The following is an 18,254-nucleotide window of genomic DNA, read 5'->3' as shown; positions in this document are numbered from 1 at the left end:
GATACTCCAGAGGAATACCCATGAGGCTTTCAAGAGAGAAAATGGAAAGAGCAGAAAGGAACAGTGACATAGATTCCCTAGTTACCGAAAGGACTAAGTGTGCATGACTAACATCTCAAAAAAGCTGAGACTTGAGTTGGGCAACTGTGAGACCACTTTTCATGGAAAACTCAAATCTATTCTTGAAGTCCCGATTAGCAGAAATGACAATATTTGCTTAAAATATAAAATGTCTTAATACATTTAACTTCGAAAGCTAACCTATACAACTCTTTTCTGACATACAACTTAGATCAGGAAAACTGGAACAGTTATATCAGAATTAGTTAAGAGTTCTTATTTCAATGAAACATCACAGACATTCAATATGTAAAGTACAGATACACAGACAGGATCAACAAGACTTAGAGCTAACTTAAACACATAAAATCCCTAAAAAGTTTATTAACCTCCATGCAATAAGATTTAGAGCTATACTATACACACATACACCCCCCCCCCCAATACAATGTCTATTAATTAACCTCAATGTAATGTATAACTTTAGGTCACCAAATGGGTGGTAAACTAATACTGATATATCATTTATCCTGGGTAGTACTGCTTAAAACTGTAAAAGGGACTGAGAAGCTTGATATCCCAAACTGCCCTGGGATGTTAACTCCATTATATCATCTTCAAAACATCTATAGAAAGTGATCTTGGAACTTCAGTAGGTGATGACTATGTATAAATGCAAGATGACAAGATAACATATAAATGAAAAGTGTTTTGTTTTAGAGATGGCCTGCTACAACAAATTAATCATGGACAAACTTGCAACAAATAAGCCCTAAATAAAAATGAAGTCTTAAACCATCAGTAACAAATTGACAGTTTCTACTAAAATTAAATAAGCACACACCAATATTAGTAGAAAACTGAATTACAAGGACTGACAAAAAGTGGTGAAATAAGCTCTGGACTTAAAGGTTTATAAGATATGAGATATAGGATTTATCACAGATATTCAGTTCAGCTTCCTAAGCAATTTCATTTGTGTCATGTATGAATTCATTAAAATTAATGACAAAGAATAAACCATCACACAGTTCTAAACTATAATCAGTAGAGAAATGACGCAGTTCTAATAAGCTAAACATATATGACAAATAGAATGTCAATACGCCAGGAGAATTGTAGTATGGTAAACTCAAGTACATCAACTGAAAGCCTGGGGATACAAGAAATGCTGAATGGTTGTACTGACTAAGGGTCAGCAAACTATGGCCCAATCTCTGTTTATGTAGGAAGGGCCCAGGAACTAAGAACTGATTTTAAAGATAAACATTTGCAATCAATTTGATGATACGAAACACTGACTTTGAACCCCAATTAAGAGAAATGTTATAGCCCCCTCAAAAGAAATCCATTCCTCTAATTAGCAGACTTGAATTTCATAAATGAAAAATTTGTGGAAATTTGTTTTTTTGTTATATTGAGTTGGCCAAAAAGTTCATTCGGTTTTAAGTACAAATAAAAGACACATTTTTCATTTTCACGAAGAACTTTACTGAACAACGTGTTCAGTAACTGAACAAACTTTTTGCCCAATCCAATATATCTCAGACATCCCTAACCTTCATTTTAGCCCACGAAGCCTAAAATGTTTTATCTAGCCCTTTATAGAAAGTTTGCCAACTCCTGTATTAGAATACTAATTTGAATAATAATGAAGAATACATAGGCTTTTAGGAAACAAGGAAATCAAACTATCTGAACTTAGATCTGAGTGTAGTGTGGGAATCAGGAAGGAAGTAGATCTGTTGAACTAAGTTTAAAGTTTCAATTTGAAACTAAAAGATGGTTACTAAAAAAAGACAGCAAAATATCAGTGATCTCAAGTGCAAACCATAAGAAATTATATAGATAGTAAGGAAGATTCTTGATCACACATGGGTGTTTTCAACCACACTTGCACGCACTGATACCTAGCAAAATCATTTTATCAAAAGTAACATATTCTTATAAATGAGGTACAAGGATTTTAAAATAACTTAATCACTGTCCTGTGTATAACTAGAAAAAGCTACTGAGAACCAACAAGGACCTACTGAATAGCACAGGGAACCCTGCTCAATACTCTGTAATAACCTAAATGGGAAAAGATTTAGAAAAATAGATAATGTATATGTATAACTGAATCACGTTGCTGTACACTTGAAACTAACACAACATTGTTAATCAACTATACTCCAATATAAAATACAAAAAATTTTTAAATGAATAAATAAATAAATAAAAAAGCTGCTGAGGCTCAGCACAATAAACACTAAATTCAAGCTGCCCAGATACAGAACAGGCTGCATTCCAAAGTAGCGATCTGATGTTGGAAGTATTCAAGAAAACACTGAAAAATCATCTGTCAGGAATGTAACTAAGAAGGTTCTTTCATTGGATGGAGAATTGGACTACATAACCTCTAAGGAGATTTTCAATTTTCCACTTCTGTGAAACATTTGGAAAATCAAGAATAAAGACTAATAGAGAGTAGGTGTTATTGCTTTGGACAAACTATAACCTTAGAATCAACCAATCTAGTGGTCTAAATACAGAGACACTAGATATTACTAAAGGGGGGGTGAGAACTTATTTAAGATCTCAAATATTAAAAACTTTAAAATGTCAGTGCTGCTGTTCTTAAGAGACAATATGAATTCCAAAATAATAATACTTTGGATCTGATGTTGTTAATAAAGGTGTTGACAGACCTAATAAATAAAATTATAAGTAAAAATTTACTTAAATTATAAGTAAAAATTCTGCTTCTATCAAGTGGTCTAGTCATACATACTCATTTTTTCATTTTATAAATATTTAAATATTGACTAAATACAAGCACCTCCTATGTGCTCAGCGGAGTATTATGAGCAGAGAGCACATGGTTAACAAAAATAGACATAGCTTGGGTTTTTATTCAGTTTATATACATTTTAGTGATCTATTGCTTTTAAGTACTTTAAATAACAGATATATCCCTTTCTTGCATCATCAGATAGCCAAAATAGCTTTTCTAGTGTCACATAACAAGAGAATAACTCAATTAGAAAGCAAAAGCTGGGTTCTTAAACTTCTTCCATAGCTGAACTTGCTATGTGATCTTAGATCACGTTCTCCATTTCCTCAGTTTTTCATGTGTGTGACAGATATGGATTCTTAGAGAACAGCAATAAGATTCCTTCCAGTTCAAAAATTCTGATCCAATCTTCTCACCTTGATTATTTCTACCAATTGATCCACACCACTGTCCCCTGGAAATATTGGTTGTCCTAGCAACAGCTCAGCCAACACACAGCCTGCAGACCATACATCTGAAGAGAAAAGAAAACAAAAGCTTATTAATACTCTGTAGCTTAAGTTGCATTAAAAACTGTATTCATTTTCTAATTTTACTTTGGTCAGAGAAATATCACAAGGAAAAGACTGTATAATCCAAAACAGAGGGAAAAAAGTCATCAAACTATCCTTAATGCATTTTAAAATTGTGTTAAACTTACTAAACAGGAAACAGGACAATAAGAATATTCTAATAAAGGGTAATATCTATTTAATTATCAAATACCAGATGTTCCAGTCTTCAACAACCAAGACAGGGATTATAGAATGAAAACATAGCACATGATTATTTACTTATTATACTTAAAAATAAGTCAAGGGGCTTCCCTGGTGGCGCAGTGGTTGAGAATCTGCCTGCCAATGCAGGGGACACGGGTTCGAGCCCTGGTCTGGGAAGATCCCACATGCCGCGGAGCAACTAAGCCCGTGAGCCACAATTACTGAGCCTGCGCGTCTGGAGCCTGTGCTCCGCAACAAGAGAGGCCGCGACAGTGAGAGGCCCGCGCACCACGATGAAGAGTGGCCCCCGCTTGCCGCAACTGGAGAAAGCCCTCGCACAGAAACGAAGACCCAACACAGCCATAAATAAATAATAAATAAATAAAATTAAAAAAAAAAAAAAATAAGTCAAAGTGATACATTCTCTTCACATTGGCAGGTACTTATACAGAGTAGCAGAAAGCAAGGGCTTAATCTCCTATATACAGGGTTGTAAGCCAATGGAAATTTCTAAGAAAAAAATTTTAATACTTTAAATGGTTAACTTTTGTCTTGTAATATGACTGACAAAAATGTGCTTAAACATATGAATATTTTAGAATGCAAAGATAGAAGAATACATTTTATTTTACAAATTACAAAATATAATTCACTTTTAAGTCAAAGCAGAAACCTCAATCTTGAGAGAAAACTTTAAAAAAATAATTTAATTAATAAATTTTAATAATTTATAAATAAATTTACTAAATAAAAAAAATAAAGCATACATCCTGGCTTACCCACGATAGTCCTGGTCTAAATGACTGTCCTGGGATAATTATGAAGAGCATCCCCTTTCTCTCTTAAAAAGTATTACCAAATGAAAAGATAAATTATATGGGCACTCTATTTAGAGCCCATTACCTAAGACTTCCTGCAAGAAAAAGCTAATTTTCAGTTTCTGGATTCCTGGGTTTTGTATGAATCAGCAAACAAGTGTTTTAGGGAGATGAACATAAATCATTGCTGGGCTTTCCATCTACCAGTAGGGAAGGAGAAGAATGGTGAATGGCATGGGGACAACAAATAATTTTATCAGTCTGATGTGGTAAGATGCACTAACAAGAGGAATTCGAAACTAACACAATATTGTAAGTCAACTATATTCCAATATAAAATAAAAATTAAATTAAAAAAAAAAGAGGAATTGGAAATCCCTGCTCCAATGACTACATTTTACTGGCTTGGAAAAATAATGACAGAAAATTCATTTAAGAAATTCAAGTTGATTTTGTCCAGCTACTCTTTCACTTTTAATACCATTGTTAAAAATATTTCCAAAATATATTTGTATTAGAACACTTTTAAATATATTTATTTTTGTTTATTTATAAATCTTCCAGAGTCTTAAGAAGCAAGTATCCTAAATCTAAAAGGGAAAACCAAATCTAGGCTTGTTAGGGTTCAAAAGGCCCCAGCTGTATCAGTGGCCTATGGTGAGTCCTATGCCTAGAACATCAGAATCTGGTTTTAGTCATGCAAAGGAGGCTACTGGAAAGCAGATACTCATAATATCCAGAAAATTGATTCCTAGTAGAGGAAACAGATTACACTGGCCCTTTTTTTGTGAGAAGTGTTCCCAAAGAACTGCTAGGCACATGGACATTTATAAAAGTAATATACTCTTAAGAGGGTTAAAGGTTTATGTAAACATGCCTTAATATGTCAGATAATATGGTCATGACTTTTTTAAAAGAAGCAAACCAGGACTTCCCTGGAGGTGCAGTGGTTAAGAATCTGCCTGTCAATGCAGGGGACATGGGTTCGATCCCTGGGCCAGGAAGATCCCACATGCCACGGAGCAACTAAGCCCGTGCGCCACAACTACTGAGACTGCGTTCTAGAGCCCGTGAGCCACAACTACTGAGCCCACGTGCCGCAACTGCTGAAGCCCACGCACCAAGCCCATGCTCCACAAGAGAAGCCACCGCAATGAGAAGCACATGCACTGCAACGAAGAGTAGCCCCTGCTCGCTGCAACTAGAGAAAGCCCACGTGCAGCAATGAAGACCCAATGCAGCCAAAAATAAAATAAATAAATTAAAAATAAATAAATAAAAGAGTTTGCAAACCGCATTTATTTTTTTGTTTGTTTGGTATTTGTATGCTTTTGGACTAAGGAATTCTCTTCAGAAGCAATATATAACAATAAAATAAAGTTGACCTCCACCTGCATGCCACCCTAAGGTTGCTCCTTTCTTAGCTTCTTATTCATGTCCAACTGATCATACTCTGTATGTGCACTACTACTAGTGGGCTAAAATGAGGTAGACGAGGAGGTCAATGAAGAATGAAGCAAACTGTCTCTATTCAATTCCTTCTATCATTAAAGGTCTTTTGTGACAAATTCTACAGAATCGGTGGGTTTATCCAAACTACTAATGAAAAAATCAGATTGTTCCTTTTGAGCTGACTTAAATAACCAACTGAGACAGCACAGCAGGAGTGTCAGTAATATGGTCATCCTGCCACTTTAATCATAAACTTAATGGATGCAAATTCTCCAACTGGCGATCAAGCTCAGAAAGGAATATTTCAGGGGAATTTTCTTTTTAAGTGAAGAAAAGGTATACTTAGAATTTATTTAAAATTTTAAGTTAAAAATAACTGTAATCCTAAAGAAATCACACAATCACAAAGGAGTAGCTTATAATACAAGAAACGTAAAAGTAGAATAGTAAATATATCTTAAATTCTACATATTTTTGCATATCAATCTTTAAGAAGAAATATATTTCAAGGCATATTTATATTTAAGTACAGATTAGTAATACTAAATTACTAAAAACAAGATGCAATAAATAATTACAAGCCATTATATTCAGGTCCATTACTTACCTATACTAGAGGTATAATCAGTGGCTCCAAAGATCAACTCTGGTGCCCTATAGTACCGAGAACAGATATACGAAACATTGGGTTCTCCTCGGACCAGCTGCTTTGCACTAATAAAAAAATCAAAAGCAGAAATTCTTTAAATTAAATCTAAACCGTATCATTGCTATCGTAAACTGCTATCATTCGCAGCACAATGCTTATCTAAGATTCCCATAATTCCAATCATGCAATATATAAGAAAAAGAAAATATAAACCATAACTATCTCTGACAAAACAAACTTATAATTTTAACATATCACTCTGAAAAAAGAACAGTAACTTTTAAAGAATGCATTTGTTAACTGTCACCTGAGGAAAAAGATTTTTAAAAAAATCACAAAATGATAAATGTTGAATTTCTTCTGCTCTTGTTCCCTGAATTCCACCTTTAAAATACAAAGAAGAAAGGGCAGAAAAATGAGAGGTACTTCCCCTCACCAAAAAGCACAGTAATAGATTATAATATAAGAATGAATACTGCTTACCCAATATGTTTTTTAAAAAGGTAAGAAATTGGCCACTCTCTTAAAATTTGACTTCTGACTCAGAGTGAGTATCCCAAAGCTTGCAGATCCAATCTACTTTATTTTTTTCCACCATTTGGTCAATTTATTAACTGTCTAAACATTCGTTATCCAATAAAAAAAGATAGGCCCTTTCCTGTAGGGCAGAGATAACTCACAGTCCATGAATTCTAATTCTGCTGTCGTAAGTTAAATCACACATTCTCTTAATCCAACTTTCCTTCCCAAATACTTTGTGGCATGTATTTTAACTATTAAAATTAGTTTCTTTCGAAGTACCTCTCAAGAAAACTTGAAGACACACTGAAATAAATAAACTGCTATAGAAGCTAACCATTTTGACATAAAATAAAAGGAAAGATAAATACAGGAAATAAATACAAACAACAAAATCAAAATAGTAAAAAAGTAAGTAACAAGAAAAGGTAAAAAAAATTTTTTAGGTAAAGGTACAGGAAAATCAGAGTAGAGATAGATGAAAGTAGTCACAAAGGTTTCAGTTTGAGCTTTCTTTTCTTCCATTTATTTCTGGTCGATGATAAGTCTGACCATAACCTGGTCTTCCTTCATCACAAGTTTTGAAGGTGGGAGGCAGTTTATTTAACATTCTCACCAAGGTTTGACATACAGCAGCCATTTCATAAACTAATAAACACTAATCCCTGTTTTTAGGCTGCATGAAAATTAAGACACTTTTTCAGCAAAACTGATAAAACCTTTCTACCTTATAAAGAATTTTCTAAATTAACAAGACGGATTCCAATTATTTAGTCAGAAAATTCACTGATAAAAAAGGTAATATTAGAAATGCCACTTGATGGAGCTACCTTCAAAGTGTATCCCAAACTCTACTTGCTCAAACTAGCCGTTAAAAACAAAAAAGCAGCTTTGTTATCAGAGCTATTAAAAGTGAACTAGGCAGAGTCAAGATGGTGGTGTGGGAAGACACAGAGTTAGCTTCTCCCCACAACTAGTGTGCCTGCCAGCCGCTGGTGGGGAACGCTGACACCCAAGGAGATAGCAGGAACCCCAAAGTGAACCGGTAGGAAGTAGGGGGACTGAGGGGGGAGAAGAAGTGGAGGCCAGACAGGATTTGCGCCCCTGAGGCCAGGGAGGGAGATCAGGAGAGGCAGGCGGGAGGGACTCTCTGGGAAGAGAAGGAGAGGAGCAGAGGGTGATCGCCTGGCCCACTTGGGCCGGGGAGCCTGCTGAGCTCTCAAGCCAGTACCCCGCCTCCAGAGCCCCAACCAGGCCATGTGGGTCCTGGGGGCATAAGAGGGAAGCTGGGGAGATGAGGAGTGGCAGGCGGGAGGAGCCATCCAGGAGGGACAGGAGAGAAGTAGAGGGCGACTGCCCCACCCACTGGGGCCCCAGGCAGCCTGCTGAGCTCCCAGGCCGATCCCCTGCCCTCCAAAGCCCCCTCCAGGTCTCGTGGGTCCTTGGGGGCATAGGAAGGAGGCCGAGGGGAGAAAAGGAGAGGCAGGCGGGAGGGGCCCTCCGGGAGGAGAGGGCAAGGAGCAGAGGGCAACTGCCCCACCCAACAGAGCCCAGGAAGATTGCTGGGCTCCCCTGTGAGGTCCCCCACCCTCTGAGACCAGGGCTGGGGGGGGCAAACCTGGGTCCCTTCTGTTCCTTGAGCCTAAGCCCCCCCCCACAGCCCCCAGGGCCTTTTCCAGCCCTGTCAGTCCTGAGCATTGGCTCTGCCCACCGCCCAAACCTCACCCTTGCTTAGGCCCCGCCCTCCACAGCCAAGGCCTCCCCCCGCCCCTTTTTTTTCTTTTCCCTCCTCCTCTTTTTTACTATTATGGTACTGATGTGCCTTCTGGCTGTTGATTCATCTATACTTTTATTTTTATATTCTTCCTAACATATCTGTTTATTTTTTACTTTGTTATTGTTTTTTTTTTGCTGCCCCAGGCAGCTTGTGGGACCTTGGTTCACGAACCCAGGGTTGGGCCGAAATTCCTGTGGTAGGAGCTCCGAGTCTGAACCACTGGACTAACCGAGAACCTCAGGCCTCAGGAAATGTTCATTGGAGTGAGATCTCACAGAGTTCCTCATCTCAGCACCAAGACCCAGCTCTACCCAATAGCCTATAAACTCCAGTGTTGGAAGCCTCAGGTCAAACAACCAGTAAGTCAGAAACACAATCCCACACATTAGGGGGAAAAAAAAAAAAAAAAAGAGATGGCTAAAAAATATGTCACAGATGAAGGAGCAAGGTAAAAACCTACAAGACCAAATAAATGAAGAGGAAATAGGCAATCTATCTGAAAAGAATTCAGAGTAATGATAGTAAAGATGATCCAGAATCTCGGAAATAGAATGGAGGCATGGATTGAGAAAATACAAGAAATGTGTAACAAAGATCTAGAAGAACTAAAGAACAAACAGAGATGAACAACACAATAACTGAAATGAAAAATACACTAGAAGGAATCGATAACAGAATAACTGAGGCAGAAAGACGAATAAGTGAGCTGGAAGACAAAATGGTGGAAATAATTGCTGAGGAGCAGAATAAAGAAAAAAGAATGAAAAGATTGAAGACAATCTCAGAGACCTCTGGGACAACACTAAATGCACCAACATTCGAATTATAGAGGTCCCAGAAGAAGAAGAGAAAAAGAAAAGGTCTGAGAAAATATTTGAAGAGATTATAGTTGAAAACTTCCCTAACAGGGGAAAGGAAATAGTCACCCAAGTTCAGGAAGCACAGAGAGTCCCATACAGGATAAACCCTAGGAAAAACACATCAAGACACATATTAATCAAACTAATACAAATTAAATTCAAAGAAAAAATATTAAAAGCAGCAAGCGAAAAACAAAAAATAACATACAAAGGAATCCCCATAAGGTTATCAGCTGATTTTTCAGCAGAAACTCTGCAGGCCAGAAGGGAGTGGCAGGATATACTTTAAGTGATGAAAGAGAAGAACCTACAACCAAGAGTACTCTACCCAGCAGGGATCTCATTCAGATTCGATGGAGAAGTCAAAAGCTTTTCAGACAAGCAAAAGCTAAGAGAATTCAGCACCACCAAACCAGCTTTACAACAAATGCTAAAGAAACTTCTCTAAGCCAGAGACACAAGAGAAGAAAAAGACCCACAAAAACAAACCCAAAACAATTAAGAAAATGGTCATAGGAACATACATATCGATAATAACCTTGACTATAAATGGATTAAAGGCCCCAACCAAAAGACACAGACTGGCTGAATGGATACAAAAACAAGACCCATATATATGCTGTCTACAAGAGATCCACTTCACACCTAGGGACACATACAGACTGAAAGTGAAGGGATGGAAAAAGATATTCCATGCAAATGGAAATCAAAGGAAAGCTGGAGTAGCAATACTCACATCAGATAAAATAGACTTTAAAATAAAGACTGTTACAAGAGATAAGGAGGGACACTACATAATGATCAAAGGATCAATCCAAGAAGAAGATATAACAATTATGAATGTTTATGCACCCAACATAGGAGAACCTCAATACATAAGGCAAATGCTAACAACCATGAAAGGAGAAATTGACAGTAACACAATAATATTAGGGGACTTTAACACCCCACTTACACCCATGGACAGATCATCCAAACAGAAACTAAATAAGGAAACACAAGCTTTAAATGACACAACAAACCAGATAGATTTAACTGATATTTATAGAACATTCCAGCCAAAAGTGGCAGAATACACTTTCTTCTCAACTGCACATGGAACATTCTCCAGGACAGATCACATCTTGGGTCAGAAATCAAGCCTCGGAAGATTTAAGAAAATTGAAATCATATCAAGCATCTCTTCTGACCACAACGCTATGAGACTGGAAATCAATTACAGGACAAAAACTGTAAAAAACACAAATACATGGAGGCTAAACAGTGTGCTACTAAATAACCAAGAGATCACTGAAGAAATCAAAGAAGAAATAAAAAAATACATAGAAACAAATGACAATGAAAACATGATGACCCAAAACCTACGGGACGCAGCAAAAGCAGTTCTAAGAGGCAAGTTTACAGCAATTCAACCTCACCTCAAGAAACAAGAATAATCTCAAATAAACAATCTAGCCCTACACTTAAAACAACCAGAGAAAGAAGACCAAAGAAAACCCAAAGTCAGCAGAAGGAAAGAAATCATAGAAATAGAAATGAAGAAATCTATAGCAAAGATCAATAAAACTAAAAGCTGGGTCTTTGAGAAGATAAACAAAATTGATAAACCCTTAGCCAGACTCATCAAGAAAAAAAGGCAGAGGATGCAAATAAATAAAATTAGAAATGAAAAAGGAGAAATCACAAATGACACTGCAGAAATACAAAGGATTATAAGAGACTACTACAAACAACTATATGCCAATAAAATGGACAACCACGAAGAAACTGACAAGTTCTTGGAAAGGTACAATTTTCCAAGACTGAACCAGGAAGAAGTAGAAAATATAAACAGACCTATCACAAGTAATGAAATTGAAACTGTAATTAAAAATCTTCCAACAAACGAAAGTTCAGGACCAGATGGCTTCACAGGCAAATTCTAACAGGCGAATTCTATCAAACATTTAGAGAAGAACTAACACCTATCCTTCTCAAACTCTTTCAAAAAATTGCAGAGGGAGAAACACTCCCAAATTAATTCTATGAAGCCACCATCACACTGTCACCAAAACCAGAAAAAAGATACCACAAAAAAAGAAAATTATAGACCAATATCACTGATGAACACAGATGCAAAAATCCTGAACAAAATACTAGCAAACAGAATCCAACAGCACATTAAAAGGATCATACACCATGATCAAGTGGGATTTATCCCAGGGATGCAAGGATTCTTCAGTATACGCAAATCAATCAATGTGATGCACCACATTAACAAGTTAAGGAATAAAAACCATACGATCATCTCAATAGATGCAGAAAAAGCTTTTGACAAAATTCAACACATATTTATGATAAAAGCTCTCCAGAAAATGGGCACAGAGGGAACCTTCCTCAACGTAATAAAGGCTATATATGACAAATCCACAGTAAGCATCATACTCAATGGTGAAAAACTGAAAGCATTTTCACTAAGATCAGGAACAAGACAAGGATGCCCACTCTCACCACTCTTATTCAACAGTTTTGGAAGTCCTAGCCACAGCAATCAAAGAAGAAAAAGAAATAAAAGGAATACAAATTGGAAAAGAAGAAGTAAAACTGTCACTGTCTGCAGATGACATACACTATACATAGAAAATCCTAAAGACGCCACCAGAAAACCAGTAGAACTAACCAGTGCATTTGGTAAAGTAGCAGGATACAAAATTAATGCACAGAAATCTCTGGCATTCCTATACACCAACAACGAAAAATCAGAAAGAGAAATTAAGGAAACACTCCCATTTACCACTGCAACAAAAAGAATAAAACAACTAGGAATAAACCTGCTTAAGGAGGCGAAAGACTTGTACTCAGAAAACTATAAAACACTGATGAAAGAAATCAAAGATGACATAAACAGATGGAAAAATATACAATGTTCTTGGATTGGAAGAATCAATATTGTGAAAATGACTATACTACCCAAAGCAATCTATAGATTCAATGCAATCCCTATCAAACTACCAATGGCATTCTTCACAGAATTAGAAGAAAAAATTTTACAATTCATATGGAAACTCAAAAGACCCCGAACAGCCAAAGCAATCTTGACAAAGAAAAACGGAGTTGAAGGAATCAGATTCCCCGACTTCAAACTACACCACAAAGCTATAGTAATCAAGACAGTATAGTACTGGCACAAATGCAGAAATATAGATCAATGGTCCAGGATAGAATGCCCAGAGATAAACCCACGCACATATGGGCACCTAATTTATGACAAAGAAGGCAAGAACATACAATGGAGAAAAGACAGCCTCTTCAATAAGTGGTGCTGGGAAAACTGGACAGCTACATGTAAAAGAATGAAATTAGAACACTCCCTAACACCATACACAAAAATAAACTCAAAATGGATTAAAGACCTAAATGTAAGACCAGACACTATAAAAGTCTTAGAGGAAAACATAGGAAAAACTCTTTGACATAAACCACAGCAAGATCTTTTTTGACCCACCTCCTAGAGTAACGGAAATAAAAACAAAAATAAACAAATGGGACTTGCTCCTAGGAGCAATCAATATTATGAATTTATATCATTCCAAAAATAAGCTATGCATCTGTGTACATATGCCTATACTCTCTGTGTTTTTAGAATACAAAAGGGAACATACTATACAGAGTCTTGACCTTGCTTTTTTGAATTTAATAATTCTTAGAGATCATTCCTTTTCGGTTCACAGAGAGCTACTCCTTTCTTTTTAACAGCTGCATGTATTACATTATATGTATTATGTACCATAATTTATCTGGTAATGTTCCTACTGCCAGCCATTTATATACAATTCTATGATAAAAATCCTGGTATATACAATATTTTGTAAATGTGTGAGTATTTGTAAGGGAACAGTTCCTAGGAGTTAAATTGCTGGATGAAAGACTAAAATTCTGACAGAAGTTACCAAAACTACCCTCACAAGAAACTGCACTAGTTTATAGTCCCTGAGTAAGGGTAACAAAAAGTAACGAAAAGAGTATACAGGGTGGGAGGGTGGGGCTGGAGAGGAGGGAAGGAAGGGAGAAGAAAAGAGAGCTAGCTTACCTTCCAAAGTCACAGAGTTTTAAGACAGCTGTATCAGGATCCAACAAGAGGTTCTGTGGTTTAATATCCCGATGGCAGATTCCAAAGGAATGGATATAGGCTAAACTTCGGAACAGCTGATACATATACAACTGGAATAAAGAGTAAAACTTAATTGAATACTTACTTTCTATCCCAAACAATTCAGAGTCCTTACGCAGGAAACAAAGTAACAGATTTCCAGAAAAGAATAGTGAAAAGCTGGGGATTGTTTGCACTCAGTCTTTCTTAAACAAGTTTTATGTCATTTCTCTATCCATTAGCTAATTATAGTTTAGTTAACCAATGTTGTATTTGTACCATCTTTTAATAACTTAAAAAAGGAAAATTTACAATGTGCCTTTATAATTTTTATTTTACTAACATCTCACCACAAACCTTTTTTCCCCTAAACACAGATTTAAAAAACTCAGAGGGGTATTCCAAATCATGTGACTAACAAGTACCAATGTTTAGACCAGAAGCCAAGTCTTCTGTTTTTTAAGTTCATCATCCTTTGTCAGGGCCAGAGGTTATTGATACAGAGGTCTGGGAAAACTCACACGTGAACTGAGAAAATCTGTTATCAATGGACTATCAAGACATCAGTAAATCTATTAATAGCAACACCATTCTTCCTGTTAATATCCTTCAGAATTAAGTAGACTTCAAAATGCCATTTAAAAACAGATCCTAGATGACTACTGACATCAATTTAAAAGAATATTTATTTCAATTTTATTACAAAACAACATACACTGAGAAACTGGGTCTGTGTGGGAGAAAGAATTAGACTCTTGACTGGAGAAGAGACAGTCTTTGTGAAGAAAGTGAGTATATCTTAAACCTTCTATTTGTTCCAAGGTCAGTGTTCTGGTTCACTTATAAATTTTTCTGACTCCTCACCTTCTGACCTCTACCCCAAAGTTATATACCATGAAAAGAACCTTTGAAATGATTCAAATCAGAGATACCACTATCTTGGTGAAAAACAACAAAAAGAGAGTTAAAAGTCAGATAAAGCACTGACATAAGGTATCATCTACATATGAAGTGGTCTTGACTCCTACAAAAATATACTGAATCACCAATTTACAGGAAATACTGAGGACAGAGGAACATATTAACACCACTATAGTAATCCCATCAGCAAAATCCATTTTATTACTATAAAGCTTAAAACTATAACTATTAAGTAAAAACTTCAATACTCAAAAACATTCAGAATCAATGCCATTTTATTTTCTAGAGCTATTTGTGTAAAAGGTAAAATGCAAAAAATTATACTTAGAAAGCTGAACTTTTAAACTTAACTCCTAGTTAATTTTCACAATGTCATAGTTAAACAAATAATCTGTTTCTAATAATCTACCACAACTTCAGTCATAATTATGTTGGATAAATTGCAAGCCACTCTAACATGAGTTGTATCAAATAAAAAAGATGACATTGACATCAGGTACCAAAAATTAATTAACACCTTAATAGAGCCTGTGCATATTTAAAATTACGCAAAGTTTAAACTTCAGCTATGGACATACTATATCTATAAATGGCAATAAAACATTGCATTTGGTAATATTTATAACCATATTTTTATAATTTTATAGGATATGCTTGCTCCTATTTCAGCCTGTGGCACAATAAGGGTTATAAGAAATTAAATTAAAAGGTGCTATAGGTAGCAAAATAAAAACCCATAATTGTCTGTGAAAAAGTTCATTTGTCAGAAAGATGACAAGTATCTTTAATACCCGCGTCATGAAAGTTTAAAAAGGGAAGACTTCACGCTTTAAAACTGTACAAAAATTTAATGAAACTCTAGCAATACCTACTTTGCAGCTTTCCCCCCTCAGAACGAGACGTAATAATATAGTTAAAATACACCCAGCACTCTCCCTTGTTCATAATAACTAAAATGGGAAATTGTTCCATTTTTACATACCTTAACATAGATCACAGGGAGCGTCTGTTTGGCTCGACTATAGTGTCTGGCAACTCTGTATACTGTTTCCGGAACATAGTCCAGCACCAGATTAAGATAGACCTCATCTTTCTGAAAGAGTTTATTAAAAACAAACAAACCAAAAAAACAAGATTAGGAACTAGTCTTTAAATATTCAAATTAGAGTAAATTCTCTATACATTCACTTATTCAGATTTTTAAAGAAAAGATTCATGTGTTCCATTTTAATTATACAAAATTAATTCAGAATATAACCATAATAGTAAAAACAAGTCTACCACATTTTTTTTACTAACAATTTCATGGCAAAAACACAGCCATTTCAAGACTGTTAAGATTGCTAGTCATATTTAAATAGTTATTTTGGTTATATGATTTTAGAGGATATTACCTGTCACAAAACTTCATATTTTCTAGTTTGAGAATCATTGCTCTTACATCCTATCAGGAAAGGTGTCATGGTAGTAAAATAAGTATTGAACTGGGAGCTAAGAAATGTGCATTTCTAGCCCTAGCTCTGCTAACTGATGTATGCAAGTCATTTAATCTCTCTATGCTTCCGCTTCTTCAACTATAGCATGAAAAGTTGGACTTCAAAATTTCTCCTTAAAAAGATTCTATGGTTATTTGATTAGTTATATTAGTTAATTAGTCTATAATTAGTAAAATAATCACTTGTCTTCTAAAATTAACTGAAGAAAAAAAAAGAATAACTTATAAGGCAGCGAGTTACCATACTCACAAGTTTACTGCAGGTCATATGTTTAAACATCCATTCACAGCAGCATAAAGACACCAATCCAAGATCAGTGGAAAGAAAGAAGGGAATTCCAACTAAGTACCAAGTAGGAAAGAAGAAGAGAGTGCTACCCTCACCCTGTTCATGTGAATAATATCAGATAAGCAAACTGAAGCAGAACACAAAGTTGAGAATCACTGTGTTCAAGTCTAGAACTGGCTACTGAGTAGGAAAATCTGCAGGTAAAACTTCACAATCTTCCCAGTTTGAAATCATCTTACCTGCCAAACTAAAGTGAAGAATTTCAATTTTCAGCATTTATTGAGCATTTTCTATATGTCAGTAGTCATTGCAGAGGAAGTAAGGAAGTAAGGGTGCAGGTAAAAGACATGTCATCTAAATTGAGTATGAAAGGGGCATTTCAGGCAGAGAGAAAACTGTATTCAAGATGTGAGGTCGGGCTTCCCTGATGACACAGTGGTTAAGAATCCGCCTGCCAATTCAGGGGACACGGGTTCGAGCCCTGGTCCAGGAAGATCCCACATGCTGCAGAGCAACTAAGCCCATGCGCCACAACTACTGAGACTGCGCTCTAGAGCCCGCGAGCCACGACTACTGAGCCCACGTGCCACAACTACTGAAGCCCGCGTGCCCAGAGCCCGTGCTCCACAACAAGGGAAGCCATGACAATGAGAAGCCTGTGCAACGCAACAAAGAGTAGCCCCCACTCACCGCAACTAGAGAAAGCCCGCGCGCAGCAACGAAGACACAACACAGCCAAAAATAAATAAATTAAAAAAAAAAAAAAAAAAAAAAAAAAAACGGGCTTCCCTGGTGGTGCAGTGGTTGAGAGTCTGCCTGCCAATGCAGGGGACACGGGTTCGAGCCCTGGTCTGGGAGGATCCCACATGCCGCGGAGCAACTAAGCCCATGAGCCACAACTACTGAGCCTGCGCATCTGGAGCCTGTGCTCCACAGCAAGAGAGGCCGCGATAGTGAGAGGCCCGCGCAAATAAATAAATAAATAAATAAAAAATTAAAAAAAAAAAAAAAAAAAAAAGATGTGAGGTCAAAGAACAGAGCAGATCTCAGGAAACAGTTGAGTGAGGCAGCATGCCATTGACCCTACTACCTTTTCACTTTCCCTCAGTCTTTCATGTTCTCCTCTCTTCCCTCCATATCCAGCTTAAATTCCATGGTCTAACATTACCCTCACTCTCTAACAAGGGAGTTAGTAAACAATAGCAAAGGCCTGTTTTTAAACTCTTCTCCCATCCTCACCCTCAGCTGATACCTTGCTTGTACCACTACATGTACCCATTTACCAGCATCTACCCCCAGATGCTTTTCCTTCACTACTCTAACTAGAGATAAGCTGACCAAGCTCCTTTCTAAGGCAAACTCTGCTGCATGTGAACAAACTACTGTGCTTTTCCTATTCACACTCATTGCTTCAGTAATTTTTCTTTCTCTGTCGATTATTCTCTCTCTGTGAGAGCATTACAATCAGCACATAAACTTGTTATTTCTCCCATCGTTAAAAAGAATCTCTAATCGCACTAATCACCACCATCCTATTTTCTGGCCCCTTTAACAGCAAAATTCTTCAAGAGATGTCTAAACTGACTTTCTCCAATACCTGGCTCTTCTCATTCTCTCTAAAACTTACTCCAATAGAATTTCACCACCACTATTCCACAAGAATTATTCATCAAGATCAATAATCTCCTTGTTGCTGTATTCAATGCTAATTTTCAGGCATCATCTTTCCTTCTCTTTTACTTGACTTAGCA

At 36.5% G+C, this 18,254-nt stretch overlaps 1 protein-coding gene across 4 annotated transcripts in view; it reads right to left on the bottom strand.

The window, feature by feature from the left end:
* Positions 1-18,254, bottom strand: part of GSK3B (glycogen synthase kinase 3 beta) — a 200,281-nt gene that overhangs the window by 62,093 nt on the left and 119,934 nt on the right. For all 4 annotated transcript variants that reach the window (XM_007181869.3, XM_007181868.3, XM_007181866.3 and 1 more), the window contains exons 4-7: positions 15,702-15,812; positions 13,739-13,869; positions 6,472-6,578; positions 3,253-3,350 (exon numbers count right to left, since the gene is read on the bottom strand). In XM_007181869.3, the coding sequence (XP_007181931.1) occupies positions 3,253-3,350; positions 6,472-6,578; positions 13,739-13,869; positions 15,702-15,812 (447 nt within the window). The remainder of the gene's footprint in view (positions 1-3,252; positions 3,351-6,471; positions 6,579-13,738; positions 13,870-15,701; positions 15,813-18,254) is intronic.

Source organism: Balaenoptera acutorostrata, chromosome 4, assembly GCF_949987535.1.
Source record: "Balaenoptera acutorostrata chromosome 4, mBalAcu1.1, whole genome shotgun sequence".
Lineage (NCBI taxonomy): Eukaryota > Metazoa > Chordata > Mammalia > Artiodactyla > Balaenopteridae > Balaenoptera > Balaenoptera acutorostrata.
Note: the sequence above shows the minus strand (reverse complement) of the source record. Positions and strands in the feature narration are given on the sequence as shown.